Source organism: Pseudophryne corroboree, chromosome 9, assembly GCF_028390025.1.
Source record: "Pseudophryne corroboree isolate aPseCor3 chromosome 9, aPseCor3.hap2, whole genome shotgun sequence".
In the NCBI taxonomy this organism is placed as follows: Eukaryota; Metazoa; Chordata; class Amphibia; order Anura; family Myobatrachidae; genus Pseudophryne; species Pseudophryne corroboree.
The window spans coordinates 159,597,417-159,617,371 of NC_086452.1; the positions used below are offsets into that span (position 1 = coordinate 159,597,417).

Consider the following 19,955-nt stretch of genomic DNA (forward strand, 5'->3'; position numbering starts at 1 on the left):
GCCCCACTCGCCGGCATGCACGTCCTGACGACTGAGAAAGTCCGCTTCCCAATTCAGGACTCCCGGAATGAATATTACCGATATTGCCGGTAGATGGCGTTCTGCCCACTGTAGAATCCGTGAGGCTTCCTTCATTGCCAACCGGCTTCGAGTGCCGCCTTGATGATTTATGTAAGACACTGTGGTGGCGTTGTTCGACTGTACTTGAACAGGACGGTTCTGAATTAAATGCTGGGCCAGGTTCAACGCATTGAAGACCACCCGCAACTCCAGAATGTTGATCGAGAGGAGAGATTCCTCCTTGGTCCACCGACCCTGTAAGGAGTGCTGCTCCAGCACCACGCCCCAACCTCTTAGACTGGCATCTGTCGTCAACAGGACCCAGTTGGATATCCAGAAGGGACGGCCCCTGCACAATTGTTGGTCCTGGAGCCACCAGAGCAGCGACAGACGGACCTCTGGAGTCAATGAGATCATGTGAGACCTGATCCGGTGAGGCAAGCCGTCCCACTTGGCTAGAATCAGCTTCTGGAGGGGGCGAGAATAGAATTGAGCATACTCCACCATGTCGAATGCTGACACCATGAGGCCCAGCACCTGCATAGCCGAATGTATCGACACTTGCGGACGAGAAAGGGAAGCAACGAATCCTGTCCTGAAGCTTCAGGACTTTCTCCTGAGACAAGAACAGCCTCTGGTTGTGAGTGTCTAACAGCGCTCCCAGGTGCACCATGCTCTGAGCAGGGACCAGGGAGGATTTCTTCCAGTTGATGAGCCACCCGTGGGCTTTTAGAAACCGGACCGTCATAGCCAGATGACACAGGAGAAGATCTGGGAAATATGCCAGGATTAACAAGTCGTCCAGATACGGCAGTATCCTGACCCCTTGACGGCGGACTACCACCGTCATCACCGCCATAACTTTGGTGAAGACTCGCGGAGCCGTTGTTAAACCAAAAAGGTAACGCCCGAAACTGGTAATGGATGTTGCCAATAGCAAACCTCAGGTATTGTTGATGTGACACTGCTATAGGAATATGCAGGTAAGCATCCTGTATGTCCAAGGAGACCATGTAGTCCCCAGGTTCCAAGGCCAGAACTATAGAGCGAAGGGTTTCCATACGGAACTTGGAAATCTTCACAAACCTGTTCAATGCCTTGAGGTTGAGAATGGGCCAGGAGGACCCGTTCGGTTTCGGGACTAGAAACAGCGGAGAATAGTACCCCCGGCCCCTCTGAGCAAGAGGCACCTGTACTACGACTCCTGTATCCAGGAGGGTCTGTACCACCGAGTGTAGAGTTTTTGCCTTTGTCCGGTCAAAAGGGACGTCTGTCTGGCAAAATCGATGAGGGAGTCGGCTTTTGAAGGCAATGGCGTAACCTCGAGTGACGACTTCCCGTACCCAGGCATCTGAAGTGGTCTTCAACCATTCATGGGTATACCCTAGAAGCCGGCCTCCCACCCTGGGATCCCCCAGGGGGAGGCCCGCCCCGTCATGAGGCAGGCTTATCGTCTTGGCAGCTGGCTGACGGGCAGCCCAGGCTCTTTTGGGCTTCGGCTTAGCAGGTTTGGAAGTGACCTTTTGCTTTACCTGAAGGACGAAAGGGTCGAAAGGATGTACCTTTACCCTTCAACACAGAAGTAGCGGTATTAGGTAGACAGGCAGTTTTGGCAGTAGCCAAGTGAGCCACCATCTTAATTAAGTCCTCCCCAAACAGAATATCTCCCTTGAAAGGGAGTACCTCCAGGGTTTTTCTAGAGTCCAGATCCACAGACCAGGATCTCAGCCACAATATCCGGCGAGCCAGGACTGACGTAGTAGAGGCATTGGCTGCCAGGATACCGGCATCAGAAGCCGCCTCTTTAATATATCGAGCAGCTGTGACAATATATGACAAGCATCGTCTAGCATGGTCAGAGGAGATTTCAGGTTCTAACTCCAAGGCCCATGCTTCAATAGCCTCAGTAGCCCATGAAGCTGCAATAGTAGGCCTTTGTGCAGCACCCGTGAGGGTGTAAATCGCTTTTAGACAACCCTCCACACGTTTATCCGTAGGCTCTTTCAGAGACGTGACGGTAGTGACAGGTAGAGCTGAGGAAACCACCATCCTAGCCACATGCGAGTCCACTGGAGGAGGTGTTTCCCAATTCTTAGACAGCTCTGGCGCAAGGGGATAGCGAGCCAGCATCCTCTTTTGAGGCACAAACTTCGTACCCGGGTTTTCCCAGGGTTCCTCACGTATATCCACTAGGTGATCAGAGTGAGGTAAAACCTGTTTAACCACCTTCTGACGCTTGAACCTATCTGGTTTCTTAGGAAGCACGGATGGCTCGGGATCATCCGTAATCTGCAGAATTAACTTAATAGCCTCCAAAAGGTCAGGAACATCCACATGTGAACTACCCTCCCCATCAGCCGTATCTGAGTCAGTCATGGTTTTTATTCATAATAAAATTCATATACCATTTTATATCCAACTTTGAGTATCAGTTTATTATAATTACTATATAATTTTATCTCCATATACTCTGAGAATTTGCATATTATAATTTCTATATATCTTCATTCCAGAATCTTCTGGATTGTTTTATTGAAACATCTACGCAGATAAGAATTAGCTAGGGATGCGCTGATACTATTCTTTTTTACAATTGTATCCCTCTAGAGTAGGTGTTTTGTAGTACACCTACCAGTTGTACATCAGCAGCAACCGGCGTATACAGCTTGTGTGGCATAAAGTAGTGCAGTTCTTCTAACCTATATCTATTGTATCTGAGTCAAAACCTGTGGGGTCAGTGTAAGTGCCGTCCTCATCAGACGAGGTGTCAGTGACAGCAGTGGATTGTGAGGAGACGAGCGCTCGCTTAGAGGACCTCTTGGACTTAGGCGAGCGTTGGTCAGACTTTAGTAGTCAAGGACTGGTTCAACTTCTTCAATTGGGCAGATAAATCGTCCGCCCACGGCGGGTTTGCTGCAGGGCCCACATACGGTTATACCGGCAGTGGGGGTCCCATAGGGGGTGTTAGTTTATGAACTAGCGTATGCAGAAGCGTGGAAAAAGCGGCCCACGGTGGGTCAGTATGTGCCTCCGTTGCCACAGTCCCACTGGGGGGCAAGGAGCCCCCAGAACCAGAGCCCACAGCTGCTATATTCTCCTCATATGTGCCTGTGGCTTCAGCAACACCAGCAGTATGTTCCGCCCCAGAACCGTTACCCTCAGAAGCAGACATGATATAACTTGCAGTATGAGGTAACACAGTACAATTATCAGCAGCACAATATCCCAAACCCAAACCACTGCGCAATGTAGTCAGCACTAGCAGAGATAAAGGAGAGATATGGTGACCAAATCACAGAGAAAAATACGTAATACAGTATATCTTTGTGAAAATCCTATATTAGATAACACCTGACGCACCAAGCCCCCTCAGGTTATAGAATATAGGGATAGCAAGTTGAGTGAAAGACACGAGATGGACAACACTCCGCTATCAAATGCACACACAGAAGGTCTCAGTTTGTACAATGCAGAGGTTATTACAGACAATAATACTGCACTGGACTAGCTTACACAGCTATATAACAGTAGATATAACAGTACACAGTAAGAACTGGATGTATATCACAGGGTAATTGTACTATAAAACCCTGACTAAATGCACTCTTTCTTTACTATCACTGTCTAAAAAGGCAGGTAGAATACTTAAGTGTCATGTAAAGGCACAGCGCTGACAACCAGGCGGCTTTACATAGGAGGATTTGCCCAAGCAGTCCCAGGAACAGTGAGCTGAGGGATAATGGCGCCGCAGACACTGACTGGAAGTGAGGAAAAGACAGATATGCAGCTCCAGGGCGGGAACATTTGCGGGAAATGGCGCCCTGGGGCTGGGGGAGGGGCTTCAGGTCTAAGCCTTATCCCCCTTGCTGGCAAAACCACTGGGTACTGTGGGCGATAAAAGAAGTGGTTTAGAGAGAAAACCCGACCTGCGCCCATGCCCTGGTGATCTAGTGGGATCGCCTGTACTGCCACAGTGTCCACCGCCAGCGCGCGCGGCCCGCCTCCCACTGACCGCGCCGGATGGCGATAAAGACCGGGTCCTGCGAGCGGGAACCACTTACCACTCCCGAAGCGTGGCCACGCGATCCTGGAGAGCCCCAGCCGTGTGTGTCTAACATGAAGAAAACCGGAGCCTCCGCTGTAGGTACCCGGCAACCAGGGCTCGGGAGTGTACAGCGCCGCTGGGGAGAGCTGGAGCTGCAGCAGAGAATGTCGGAAGACATTTACCCCTGCTGCTGCCCTTGGAGTCTTCACTTTTTACCTCATAAAAAGCTTTTCTTAGGGCTGCCTGGAGCAGCCCCTCTGTTAAGTGCCTGCTTACTGCAGCACCAACTGACAAACTGAGCTCCTGTGCTGGGAGGCAGGGTTATAGAGGAGGCGGCGCTATGCATTCTGGGAGCAGTCAAAGCTTTGAGTCAGTTGGTGCCTCGGATCAAGATCCTATTCTACACCCCATTGTCCAGACTTGTGGAGCCCAGTGTACCCCGCAGCAGAAACTCCAGTATCTCCCGGATTCAGCCTCAGCATTCCCCCGGTCACACTTCCTGTATACGTACGGCAGCCTGCCGCAATGTTATAGAGAAGAACCAACATAAGGAACCTCCCCTCACTCTTTAGGGTAATTCTATTGGATGTATTACCGAATATAAACACTCCCTCATGTGCATGTAATGCAAATAAGCTCACAGCATAGAAATACAATATCACTTAGCTTTCCTGTATACGATCCTTTGAGACAGGGCCCCGTGTCGACCAGGAGTTGACTTTCACAGTATTCTATCCGTGGCGGGAAAAGAATAAACCTTCAGACTCCTTGAGAGGGTGTGAGTCACGGCCGACCTAGAGCTTTATCAACAGAGCGACCAGCACATGAGAAGGAATAATATTACTTCAGCATTCATTATAAATCATAATATGAATATACATATTGTAATGCACATATACACACAAATCCTAAATATATATATATATATATATATATATATACACATATCTATATATATATATATATATATATATTTTACAAGCCTACCACTACCGACCTGTTGACTACTGTATCAAGTACCCACAGGCATCGGCGATGCCGACAGTGAACCCCGTAGGTGTTTGCGACAGAACACTCACGCCTGTCGACACAAGTGAACTATAGTGGGTATATCTGACAGGGAGCACACAGAAAATAGACACAAGAATGATTACTTGCTTATCTCTAAATCAACTAGTGTTATATATGCCCAAAATAACACTATAAGAATGTGCCCCCCCCTGTTTGTCCTTTACACATTTTTTTGCGGGGGACAGTGAGAAAATGGCGCTGACTCCTGTGTGTGAGGGCTAAGCCCCGCCCCCATCGGCGCGCTTCAGCCCCATTATAGTATATATGCAGGCAGGGGACCGTATATAGTGTATACACACTATATACCTCCTGAAACCCTATACATATTGCTGTCCAGGGCGCCCCCCCCTGCGCCCTGCACCCAAGTAAAACCGTTGGTGTGTGGGAGCACCGGCGCGCAGCGCGAGCTCTGCTATGTACTGGGGGGGGTATTGTACTGGCGGGGGTATCGTACGCGGTGCCCGGGGCCCGTACTATGCTCTTTTGCCAGTTAATTCTACCACACCTCAGTAACTGCTGCCTAGGGCGCTCCCCCCAGCGCCCTGCAACCTGAGAGTGCCGTTGGTGTGTGGGAGCACGGAGTGCAGCGCTACCGCTGCGCTTACCTCCGTTACTGAAGTCTTCTGCCGTCTGACGTCTTCTGTACTTCTCACACTCACCCGGCTTCTTTCTTCTAGCTTCTGTGAGGGGGGTGACGGCGCGGCTCCGGGAACAAGCAGCTAGGCGCACCAAGTGATCGAACCCTCTGGAGCTAATGGTGTCCAGTAGCCTAAGAAGCAGAGCCCTTGAACTAAGAAGAAATAGGTCTGACTTCTCTCCCCTCAGTCCCACGATGCAGGGAGCCTGTAGCCAGCAGGTCTTCCTGAAAATAAAAAACCTAACAAAGTATTTTCAGAGAAACTCAGTAGAGCTCCCCTAGTGTGTGTCCATTCACTCCTGTGCACAAAGTCTGGAGGAGGGGCATAGAGGAAGGAGCCAGTTCACACCCAGTTTAAGTCTTTATAGTGTGCCCAAGCTCCTGCGGATCCGTCTATACCCCATGGTCCTTACGGAGTCCCAAGCATCCTCTAGGACGTATGAGAAACTGTGTATATTCACCTATGCAGTGCTGTGGTACGTCAGCCTCTAGCCATATGTTAGGTTTGCTACGAATCATGATCACTGTGCGTCAGTCTACACAATAGGTGCAATTGGTAACATTTTTATAATTACAACCAACGCTGTGGTTGCAGTTCTGTCTGCATGCCCTCACTGAGCTTTATCTACATTAGCTTGCCTGTTACAGCCCAGTTACCCTTTTCAGCCATAAGTGGAGAAGCTTGAAATGCACGCAACTCTTATCCCTTGTACTAACGAATGCCCATTTCATGGCCATTTTTCCATTGCCGTGTATTTGTGGAAATCCAGGGCCATTTGCTTGCATTTGCCCTCCAGGCTAAAAGCTCCTGTTAGCCCCTGGTGGTGGTGGACAGGGTTGCGCTTCTGCATGTCCGCATACAGATGTGTCCTCATACACCAAGTAGTGGGAGATGCCTGGCGTGAGTGAGCCGACAGGTCCCGTGCAACTCCGTCAGCGTTGGGTGTCTTTTTGACGAAAATATGTCTTCTACGCATCGCAATGTAAATAGGGCGCTCAGGCAGACTCTGCTTATTAAGATGATATGCGGCATGTCTATATTATGTGTGCATCTGCAGCTGTAACTGCATATGAAATGGCATGTAACAGTGTTTCTAGGAAAACAATGTAACGTAGCATTTCATATGCAGATACAGCTGCGGCTGCACACAGAATATATGCATGATGCATATCATTTTAATCAGCATAAGATGCACGTGAGTCGTATTCACATCGTTTTGCAAATAAGACACATTTTAATGGAAAAAGCTGCACATAAAGACGCTCGGCGCTACCGAGTCACACCACGGCATGTATGTGGACACATCTGTATATGCAGCCACCATCACTGGTAGAGTCGGATTTATACCTCATGGGGCCCTAGGGAAGATACTGGTTTGGGCCCTCCCTCCTTCAACAATCCATAGCACTAGATTTTCATTCCTAGTTGCGAGCGGCATCACAAAAGTACCTTGGTGCATGTGTTGTGCGATCGCGGCACATGCACAAACTACCAATAATCGTTCAGTTGCATGAACATCTGCAATGTGAACAAATCTGAATTAGACCCTAGGTCTTTTAGAAGATGATCTGAAACCTGTGTCACATTTAAAGTAAACCAACTGCCCACATAGATTGGATAAAACTATTTTGTGTCTCCAAACATTTCTCATCTTATCAGAGAACATCCTTTTACAAAATTGTCACTAGTGGTTATAAGGATTATTGGTTCAGGACCTTGTATTTCTCAGACTGGAAAGGAGCTAGGTGTATAATAAGTGTGTAAAGGAGACTGCAATTCCATTTTACATAGGAGTTGAAAACTGTATACTCTGGGCCTGGGCCTAAATCTACACAAAGATATTTAGATCTGTAAATTCAGGATGCATATCATCCCTACCCTACTCCTGACCCAAACTCATCCCTAACCCTCACCCTAACCCCAAACTCAACCTGCTAAACCCTACACAACCCCTAGCCCCTAAACTAACCCTAATACCCTAACCGCTACACCAACCCTAATACCCTAACCTCTAAATTAACCCTAATCCTATTTTTTTTTTTTCCTTTTAGTACTATAAAAAGGTGGATGGCCCTCTCCTTACATACAACACACAATTCTGATCGGCTATGTATTAGAAGGTCTCTGCGAGGTGACATCTGCAATAGGGGCTGTGGTGGGGACAAAAAGAGCTGGTGCTGTGGTGGGTTAGGGTACATGCACAGTAATACGTGTGTCTGTGCCCTGCTTACTGCCCAAACATAACGATTATGATGAGTTATGAGTTGGGCTTATCTCTCCCAGGCTGAGTGGCACAGGGCTTTAATTTGCATTTTCAAACTGCAATCACTGGGTGCCTGCCTAAATAACAGTGACATTCCTGGGGTGCCAGGGAAATTTCACAAGCTATGCACAGACTAGCCAACAACCCTGCAACTAACAGATATCGGTATAAGCATACAGGGAGACAGCAACATTTACACAGTGCTCAGCTGCTCATGGACCATCAATCTGTGCTATGAACATATACAACTATAGCGAGTGTAAAGATTATTTGCCTTTATGCTTACAGACACCATGGTGATTATGTACTATAGACATAATGTGCTAACACTTAGTATTATAGAACATAGAAAAACAAACGTAACTTACTTTCGAAATAGGACTGGATGGTGTGGTATTTGTGGTGCGAATAATAGACAATGGAACAAGGGTTGTCCTCTGAGGTAGCATTGCAATGACTGGACGGGGAAATGGATTCCTGTGCAATTTTTGAACTGTCTTTTTCTTAGGAACAGGAGTGAGTTCAGCATCATCTCGGGACTCTGCAATTAAAATTATAGTCAAATGAAACCACTAAAAATACCACCCACATTTCAGGAAAAAAAAACCCGGTATATTACCTATGATCATTCCATCTACACACACCACACCTTCATAACAGTATTTACCGATATATATATATATATATATATATATATATATACACACACACACACACACACACATACTGTATATACTGTATCTCAGTATATACTAGAGTTTATGGTTACCAAATGTATTGCTGTATTTGAGCAAGGAGTTGGTGATATACTGGCAGATAATAAGAATTTACTTACCGATAATTCTATTTCTCATAGTCCGTAGTGGATGCTGGGGACTCCGTAAGGACCATGGGGAATAGCGGCTCCGCAGGAGACTGGGCACATCTAAAGAAAGCTTTAGGACTATCTGGTGTGCACTGGCTCCTCCCCCCATGACCCTCCTCCAAGCCTCAGTTAGGATACTGTGCCCGGACGAGCGTACACAATAAGGAAGGATTTTGAATCCCGGGTAAGACTCATACCAGCCACACCAATCACACCGTATAACCTGTGATCTGAACCCAGTTAACAGCATGATAACAGAGGAGCCTCTGAAAGATGGCTCACAACAATAATAACCCGATTTTTGTACCAATAACTATGTACAAGTATTGCAGACAATCCGCACTTGGGATGGGCGCCCAGCATCCACTACGGACTATGAGAAATAGAATTATCGGTAAGTAAATTCTTATTTTCTCTAACGTCCTAAGTGGATGCTGGGGACTCCGTAAGGACCATGGGGATTATACCAAAGCTCCCAAACGGGCGGGAGAGTGCGGATGACTCTGCAGCACCAAATGAGAGAACTCCAGGTCCTCCTCAGCCAGGATATCAATTTTGTAGAATTTTACAAACGTATTTGCTCCTGACCAAGTAGCTGCTCGGCAAAGTTGTAAAGCCGAGACCCCTCGGGCAGCCGCCCAAGATGAGCCCACCTTCCTTGTGGAGTGGGCATTTACAGATTTTTGGCTGTGGCAGGCCTGCCACAGAATGTGCAAGCTGAATTGTACTACAAATCCAACGAGCAATAGTCTGCTTAGAAGCAGGAGCACCCAGCTTGTTGGGTGCATACAGGATAAACAGCGCGTCAGATTTCCTGACTCCAGCCCTCCTGGAAACATATATTTTCAGGGCCCTGACAACGTCTAGCAACTTGGAGTCCTCCAAGTCCCTAGTAGCCGCAGGCACCACAAATAGGGTGGTTCAGGTGAAACGCTGAAACCACCTTAGGGAGAAACTGAAGACGAGTCCTCAATTCCGCCCTGTCCGAATGGAACATCAGATAAGGGCTATTTCAGGATAAAGCCGCCAATTCTGACACGCGCCTGGCCCAGGCCAGGGCCAACAGCATGACCACTTTCCATGTGAGATATTTTAACTCCACAGATTTAAGTGGTTCAAACCAATGTGACTTTTGGAACCCAAAACTACATTGAGATCCCAAAGTGCCACTGGAGGCACAAAAGGAGGCTGTATATGCAGTACCCCTTTTACAAACGTCTGAACTTCAGGGACTGAAGCTAGTTCTTTTTGGAAGAAAATTGACAGGGCCGAAATTTGAACATTAATGGACCCCAATTTCAGGCCCATAGACACTCCTGTTTGCAGGAAATGTAGGAATCGACCCAGTTGAATTTCCACTGTCGGGCCTTACTGGCCTCGCACCACGCAACATATTTTCGCCAATTGCGGTGATAATGTTTTTGCGGTTACATCTTTCCTGGTTTTGATCAGGATAGGGATGACTTCATCCGGAATGCCTTTTTTCCTTCAGGATCCGGCGTTCAACCGCCATGCCGTCAAACGCAGCCGCGGTAAGTCTTGGAACAGACAGGGTCCTTGCTGGAGCAGGTCCCTTCTTAGAGGTAGAGGCCACGGATCCTCCGTGAGCATCTCTTGAAGTTCCGGTTACCAAGTCCTTCTTGGCCAATCCGGAGCCACGAATATAGTGCTTACTCCTCTCCATCTTATCAATCTCAGTACCTTGGGTATGAGAGGCAGAGGAGGGAACACATACCCTGACTGGTACACCCACGGTGTTACCAGAGCGTCTACAGCTATTGCCTGAGGGTCCCTGGACCTGGCGCAATACCTGTCGAGTTTTTCCCAACGGTTTATAATCATGTGGAAGACTTCTGGGTGAAGTCCCCACTCTCCCGGGTGGAGGTCGTGCTGAGGAAGTCTGCTTCCCAGTTATCCACTCCCGGAATGTATACTGCTGACAGTGCTATCACATGATTTTCCGCCCAGCGAAGAATCCTTGCAGCTTCTGCCATTGCCCTCCTGCTTCTTGTGCCACCCTGTCTGTTTACGTGGGTGACTGCCGTGATGTTGTCCGACTGGATCAACACCGGCTGACCTTGAAGCAGAGGTCTTGCTAAGCTTAGAGCATTGTAAATGTCCCTTAGCTTCAGGATATTTATGTGAAGTGATGTCTCCAGGCTTGACCATAAGTTCTGGATATTCCTTCCCTGTGTGACTGCTCCCCAGCCTCGCAGGCTGGCATCCGTGGTTACCAGGACCCAGTCCTGAATGCCGAATCTGCGGCCCTCTAGAAGATGAGCACTCTGCAACCACCACAGGAGGGACCCCTTGTCCTTGGTGACAGGGTTATCCGCTGATGCATCTGAAGATGCGACCCGGACCATTTGTCCAGCAGGTCCCACTGGAAAGTTCTTGCGTGGAATCTGCCGAATGGGATTGCTTCGTAGGAAGCCACCATTTTACCCAGAACCCTTGTGCATTGATGCACTGAGACTTGGCTCGGTTTTAGGAGGTTCCTGACTAGCTCGGATAACTCCCTGGCTTTCTCCTCCGGGAGAAACACCTTTTTCTGGACTGTGTCCAGGATCATCCCTAGGAACAGAAGACAAGTCGTCGGAACCAGCTGCGATTTTGGAATATTGAGAATCCAACCGTGCTGCAGCAACACTACCTGAGATAGTGCTACACCGACCTCCAACTGTTCCCTGGATCTTACCCTTATCAGGGAATTGTCCAAGTAAGGGATAACTAAAATTCCCTTCCTTTGAAGGAATATCATCATTTCGGCCATTACCATGGTAAAGACCCGGGGTGCCGTGGACCATCCCTACGGCAGCGTCTGAACTGATAGTGACAGTTCTGTACCATAAACCTGAGGTACCCTTGGTGAGAAGGGTAAATTTTGACATGAAGGTAAGCATCCTTGATGTCCCGAGACATCATGTAGTCCCCTTCTTCCAGGTTCGCAATCACTGCTCTGAGTGACTCAATCTTGAATTTGAACCTCTGTATGTAAGTGTTCAAAGATTTTAGATTTTGAATCGGTCTCACCGAGCCGTCCGGCTTCGGTACCACAACAGTGTGGAATAATACCCCGTTCCCTGTTGCAGGAGGGGTATCTTGATTATCACCTGCTGGGAATACAGCTTGTGAATGGCTTCCAAAACTGTCTCCCTGTCAGAAGGAAACATCGGTAAAGCCGACTTTAGGAAACGGCGAGGGGGAGACGTCTCGAATTCTAATTTGTACCCCTGAGATATCACCTGAAGGATCCAGGGGTCTACTTGCGAGTGAGCCCACTGCGCGCTGAAATTCATTGAGACGGGCCCCCCACCGTGCCTGATTCTGCTTGTAAAGCCCCAGCGTATACTGAGGGCTTGGCAGAGGCGGGAGAGGGTTTCTGTTCCTGGGAACTGGCTGATTTCTGCAGCCTTTTTCCTCTCCCTCTGTCACGGGGCAGAAATGAGGAACCTTTTGCCCGCTTATCCACGAAAAGACTGCGCCTGATAATACGGCGTCTTCTCATGTTGAGAGGCGACCTGGGGTACAAACGTGGATTTCCCAGCTGTTGCCATGGCCACCAGGTCTGAAAGACCGACCCCAAATAACTCCTCCCCTTAATAAGGCAATACTTCCAAATGCCGTTTGGAATACGCATCACCTGACCACTGACGTGTCCATAACCCTCTACTGGTAGAAATGGACAACGCACTTAGACTTGATGCCAGTCGGCAAATATTCCGCTGTGCATCACGCATATATAGAAATGCATCTTTCAAATGCTCTATAGGCAAAAATATACTGTCCCTATCTAGGGTATCAATGTTTTCAGTCAGGGAATCCGACCACGCCAACCCAGCACTGCACATCCAGGCTGAGGCGATTGCTGGTCGCAGTATAACACCAGTATGTGTGTAAATACATTTTAGGATACCCTCTTGCTTTCTATCAGCAGGATCCTTAAGGGCGGCCATCTCAGGAGAGGATAGAGCCCTTACAAGCGTGTGAGCGCTTTATCCACCCTAGGGGGTGTTTCCCAACGCACCCTAACCTCTGGCGGGAAAGGATATAATGCCAATAACATTTTAGAAATTATCAGTTGTTATCGGGGGAAACCCACGCATCATCACACACCTCATTTAATTTCTCAGATTCAGGAAAACTACAGGTAGTTTTTCCTCACCCAACATAATACCCCTTTTTGGTGGTACTCGTATTATCAGAAATGTGTAAAACATTTTTCATTGCCTCAATCATGTAACGTGTGGCCCTACTGGAAGTCACATTTGTCTCTTCACCGTCGACACTGGAGTCAGTATCCGTGTCGGCGTCTATATCTGCCATCTGAGGTAACGGGCGCTTTAGAGCCCCTGACGGCCTATGAGACGTCTGGACAGGCACAAGCTGAGTAGCCGGCTGTCTCATGTCAACCACTGTCTTTTATACAGAGCTGACACTGTCACGTAATTTCTTCCAACAGTTCATCCACTCAGGTGTCGACCCCCTAGGGGGTGACATCACTATTACAGGCAATCTGCTCCGTCTCCACATCATTTTTCTCCTCATACATGTCGACACAAAAGTACCGACATACAGCACACACACAGGGAATGCTCTGATAGAGGACAGGACCCCACTAGCCCTTTGGGGAGACAGAGGGAGAGTTTGCCAGCACACACCAGAGCGCTATATATATACAGGGATAACCTTATATAAGTGTTTTTCCCCTTATAGCTGCTGTATTTTTAATACTGCGCCTAATTTGTGCCCCCCTCTCTTTTTTAACCCCTTCTGTAGTGTAGTGACTGCAGGGGAGAGCCAGGGAGCTTCCCTCCAACGGAGCTGTGAGGGAAAATGGCGCCAGTGTGCTGAGGAGATAGGCTCCGCCCCCTTATCGGCGGCCTTATCTCCTGTTTTTTTATGTATTTTGGCAGGGGTTAAATGCATCCATATAGCCCAGGAGCTATATGTGATGCATTTTTTGCCATCCAAGGCTTATTATTGCGTCTCAGGGTGCCCCCCCCCAGCGCCCTGCACCCTCAGTGACCGGAGTGTGAAGTGTGCTGAGAGCAATGGCGCACAGCTGCAGTGCTGTGCGCTACCTTGTTGAAGACAGGACGTCTTCTACGGCCGATTTTCCGGACCTCTTCTGCCTTCTGGCTCTGTAAGGGGGCCGGCGGCGCGGCTCTGGGACCCATCCAAGCTGGGCCTGTGATCGTCCCTCTGGAGCTAATGTCCAGTAGCCTAAGAAGCCCAATCCACTCTGCACGCAGGTGAGTTCGCTTCTTCTCCCCTTAGTCCCTCGATGCAGTGAGCCTGTTGCCAGCAGGTCTCACTGAAAATAAAAAACCTAAACTAAAACTTTCACTAAGAAGCTCAGGAGAGCCCCTAGTGTGCACCCTTCTCGTTCGGGCACAGAGATCTAACTGAGGCTTGGAGGAGGGTCATGGGGGGAGGAGCCAGTGCACACCAGATAGTCCTAAAGCTTTCTTTAGATGTGCCCAGTCTCCTGCGGAGCCGCTATTCCCCATGGTCCTTACGGAGTCCCCAGCATCCACTTAGGACGTTAGAGAAATATATCATTCCAATACGGATCGGAAACGATATATAGGCCATATCAGAGTTTTGACGTCAGATAAGAACCACTTGGCCCAGCTAGTCTGCCCATGTACACACACACTTACACACTAGGGTTCATTTTTTGGGGGAGCCAATTAACCTACCAGTATGTTTTTTGATTGTGGTAGGAAACCAGAGTAGCCAGAGCAAATGCATGCAAGCACGGGGAGAACATACAAACTCCAGTGTGTACGCTCAATTGCGCGTTCATGTGTGTTATCAAATGGGCCGTCACATCTGATGTGCTGCAAAGTCGGATGGGCCATCCCAGCTGACAACACATGCCTTATTTATGCGGAATGTACAACTATTTTGCGCTGTCAGACACCACATTGTGCAGTATGTACAGCTCTGTGATCTATTAGTACACCAGTCTTCCTGTTGCATGAAAAATACATTGTTCTGATGTGTACTTGGGGTAAGGCAGAGGTGTCTCTGATCAAACCCCTTTGATTTGCAGCAGGCATATAGTGTTATCAGGGCCGCGGACAGTTCTGACGTGCGCCAGTGGTGGGTGAGGGCCTGGCAAATGTGAGGTGGTGTGGCCTTGCCCCCTCCTCAGAAAATCTACAAAATGAAAAGTTATGTGCGACCGCACATGCTGCACAGGGGGACGGCAAGGATGGATCCAGTGAGTGGAGGCTGTTGGCAGCAGGGTTGGTGCGATCGCGGGAGAGAGGACTGACTGATTCTGCAGCTGCCTCTCCCCAGCCCAGCACACCGCAGTGTGTGCCATGTGCATCGTCTCTCTGTGTGCCCAAAGCAGGGACGGATTAACAATGGGGTGGGTGCATAGGCGTGCGCAGCACATTTTATTAGGGGGTGCACCGTCAGAGGGTGTGTCTAGTACCACCTTTTGGGCATGTCTAACACCATCTATTGACGATCAACGCAATATAAAATATCCATACTTGTACCAATCCTAATAAAGTAGGTACATCGTCAGATGTTGTGGTGTGCACCAAACAAACACCCCTGATGGCACTCACTGCAGTTTCACTGCTCCTCCTCAGCCTGGTCTGGCTCCTCCTCTCTTTCCCCTGCAAGCTGCAGCAGCTTACTTACAAGTCACTCACTGACACTGACAGTCGCAGACTAGTACTGCTGCTGCTGGAAAAATGAGTGACGTGTCAATGCTGCTGCTGACCGCCTGCCAGTATTGAATTTGTCTTCATAAGAGGAACGCTGGCTGCATTCTGCAGCTCATCAGTGGCTGGCGTTGGCATAGCATAGAAGGAGCGAGGTGGGCGTGTGACGGGTGGGCGTGCGAGCAGCATGACGTAATCACATCACGCTGTTTTTGTATATGGAGATGGAGCCGGGAGTTTGAAAGCCAGTGGCAGTGGCACCCTTCATTAACCCAGGCGTAGAGGGTACAGTAATCAGCCTGCTCGGCGATTGCTGCATCAGGCATGCGAGATCGGGGTGCCGGACATTAGGGGGTGCCTGTGCGCACCAGGCACCCCCCCTGCGCACACCTATGGGTGGGTGGAACTGCAGCTCCAGATCCTTCCAAGAAAACAGGCCCACAGGCGAGGGGGCGGGGACACACACACACTCTATGGGCACTAGAGGACACTCTGGCTAAACTATAATGGCTTATTTTTAGGAATACAGTATCTATTTTTATATCCTCATATATTCATGTTTTTATATACTGGTACAATTAATCAATTCATATTTTCATTTAAGCGCTTCCATCTTTAGATTACTAATGTGTGAGTTCAGGTGCTATGTGCACTGAAGCTGCACCCCAGCCATTGCGGGATGAAAGTACTGTGTGCACTGAAGCTGTTCCGCATAGGCAAACACTGAGTGCCCTGAAGCTGCGCCATGTGGGCAGGAGATCTGGCTATTTCCATGTTTGTTCTTATTTTCTTTAGTTGGATTTGTCTTTTCAGTGTCTTTAAAAAAATAAAAAAAAAAATAAATAAATAAATAATAATAATAATAATAATAATAATAATAAATAAATAAAAAAAAAAATATATATATATATATATATATATATATATATATATATACACACACACACACACACACACACACACACACACACACATACATATATTATTATTTTTTTGTGTGGATCTGGCTATTCCAATGCAGGTCATGGAAACAGGTTTGGGTTTGGCGCACTGCCTGTGGTGGATGTGATTGGCCACTGATCATCTTGAATGTTTGTTCTGTTGTTATCAAAGGTAGTGCACCAAACCGGTTTCCGGGACATGAAGTTATCACCATACTCCGCAACAAGTTGGCGATGAATTTCAGCTGCTGATGTGCCCAATGTGTGACCATGTGTCCGCCAGCCTCGCCATCTTACACCTGATGCTGGGACATGATACGACCGATATGAGGCGCAGTCTAATGGCTGTAAGGGCAAGCAGCGGTCTACTTGCTCTAGCCGGAAATAAGACTGACAGACAACATTACACACGTGAGAGGTCTTGTTACATTACTTACTGTACCACCCTCGTTTATAGAATCGATGTGGCTTTCCCTATATATTCAGTACGGATTCGGGATGTGTGGGTGTGAATTTACAACAGTTTTCTCTAGTATATTTCTGTATTTGTATAGTTTCATATATTATATTATAGATTTACATGTTATAATAACACCCACAGCCCAAACTTTGACTTTTTTTTTTTTACAGGATTATGCACCAATGAATACCCACCCCCATTGTAGCTCCACCCACATTATCCACAGCTCCTCTCTCCCCAGGAGTGGGGCCCTGTCTATTTTGTCAGTCCCGGGCCTCACAATTTTCTAATGGCAGCCCTGCCCACAGGAGACTGACAGCATCAACAGGAAAAAAAACACTTTTTCCTGACAGAGGCAGCAACTTGCAAGTTGCAATGCTGTACTCCTAGACCCCGCCCATACAAAAGCGTAACTGCCTGCCAGCTCACGCACTCAGTGCCGCCATTAGAGGGGAGACTGAAAAAGAGCACATTAGTCTATACTTAATAGCCATGAAAGACAATAAAGTGGAACCCAAAATGCTGCAAGGATTTGTCAGTTTAGCTTTACACTGCATTATACTGCAGTAACCAGCTGCAACTAGTCTTTTAGTTACACAATTAGTTATAATTTTATTGTGATTAAGCAAGCCATGTTTCTTCAGAATTGCAAAACTTGTTCCTAATGCTGACAATACATTAGGACGACCAGCATCCGATGCAAGTCGTCTCACGATTTCCCTTGGAACTTCCCAGCAGCTCCGGCCTCACCACTGACACATGACGTGCTAAAAACCAGTCATTAAACAATCGATCGTGTGCTTCACAAAAAAAAAAGTCCAGGGAAATGTCACTCAATATCGTACGATGCATCATATGTGCATAAAATATTGTACGATTACGGCTGATAATATGGGCTGCACGCATGATTGGAGGACGCGACCTTCGACCCTCGGGACCGCGCATCGCATTGTAATCATACCCAAGACATGTATGATGTGCACACCATGTGGCATCAAAATTGGGTATTCGTACACAATATCGACCTAGTGTATGGCCAGCAATACACTTAAAAGAAAGTAATGCCACTAATTTATATTGTCTATATAGGACATAAATGAACAATAATTGCATGTTGCTACATGAAGAGCATAAAAGGTAAAAATAGGATTTTAATACCTACCGGTAAATCCTTTTCTCTTAGTCCGTAGAGGATGCTGGGGACTCTGTAAGGACCATGGGGTATAGACGGGATCCGCAGGAGACATGGGCACACTATAAGACTTTGAATGGGTGTGAACTGGCTCCTCCCTCTATGCCCCTCCTCCAGACCTCAGTTAGAAAACTGTGCCCAGGGAGACGGACATTTCGAGGAAAGAATTTATTGTTTAAACACTGAGTGTCATACCAGCTCACACCACGAATATACCGCAGAACGTGGCATTCAAAAGAATACCAGCCAACGGCATGAAAAATACACAGCCACATGCTGAGAGAATATGTAACACAACCAGTGTGTCAACACAACCAATAAAAAGACACCGCCTGCCATGGCATGCACAACATCAGCAACAGCCTGACAGAAAAGAAACACTACAAGAGTGTAACCATAACCAATTACTGCAGACACAGTACGCACTCGGACGAGCGCCCAGCATCCTCTACGGACTAAGAGAAAAGGATTTACCGGTAGGTATTAAAATCCTATTTTCTCCTACGTCCTAGAGGATGCTGGGGACTCCTTAAGGACCATGGGGTTTATACCAAAGCTCCAGACCGGGCGGGAGAGTGCGGACGACTTAGCAGCACCAATTGATCAACATGAGGACCCCATCAGCCAGGGTATCAAAATGGTAGAGCTTAGCAAAAGTGTTTGAACCCGACCAAGAATCGCTTGGCAAAGATGAATCGCCGAGAGCCCTCGGGCATCCGCCCAAGAAAACCCACTTTCCAAGTAGAATGGGCCACCACCGAATTCGGTAACGGCAATCCAGCCGTAGAACGAGCACGCCGAATCGGATCACAGATCTAGCGTGTAGCCGACTACAGAGACGCAGGCACCCCAATCACGCTGGGAGCATACCGGACAAACAGAGCCTCTGTTTCCGCAATCTGAGCCAAATTGGCGACATAAATATTCAAAGCTCTGACTACATCGAGACACCTTGAATCAGCACAAGTAACCACAGGCATCAAATAGGCCGGTTCCTGCGAAACACCTAAATCACTGTTGGCAGAACCATTATCCGAGTTCTCAATTTCGCTCTATCCACCTGGAAGATCAAACAGGGGCTCTTGTGAGACCCAGCCGCCACTTCCGACACCCGCCTTGCGGACGCCAAACCCAAAAACATGACCACTCTCAGTGGCAAACGCAGGATTTGCATGGGGGGGGGGGGGGGGGGGTCCAGAACTGGGTGGAGCCAATCACGGGGGTGGGGACTGGGGTGACCCAGTATATGCTGGGTCCGTAAAACTAGTGTGTATGTGTGTATATATATATATATATATATATATCCCATGTAAAGAAGGCGGCACTCAGAGACTTGAAGGTGCAAAAGAATATTTAGTAAACAAGCTGCAGAGTTACATCAACGTTTCGGGGCGCGCAGCCCCTTCATCAGGATGATGAAGGGGCTGCGAGCCCCGAAACGTTTATGTAACTCTGCAGCTTGTTTACTAAATATTCTTTTGCACCTTCAAGTCTCTGAGTGCCGCCTTCTTTACATGGGATAGTGATGGAGGTGGAAACCTCATAGGATGTCACCTGAGCCAGAAAGCCCAAGGAGGCCTTCCGAGTGCCGGCTACTACAAGGGTATCTATCTATCTATATATATATATATATATATATCTATATCTATCTCTATATATATATATATATATATATATATATATACACACACACACACACACACACACATATACATAAACACATATACATAG

General features: G+C 47.8%; 1 protein-coding gene across 9 annotated transcripts in view; it reads right to left on the minus strand.

Moving 5' to 3' along the window:
- Window positions 1-19,955, minus strand: part of BRDT (bromodomain testis associated) — a 351,401-nt gene that overhangs the window by 146,190 nt on the left and 185,256 nt on the right. For all 9 annotated transcript variants that reach the window (XM_063939905.1, XM_063939900.1, XM_063939907.1 and 6 more), the window contains one exon: window positions 8,446-8,618. In XM_063939905.1, coding sequence (XP_063795975.1) covers window positions 8,446-8,618 — 173 coding nt within the window. The remainder of the gene's footprint in view (window positions 1-8,445; window positions 8,619-19,955) is intronic.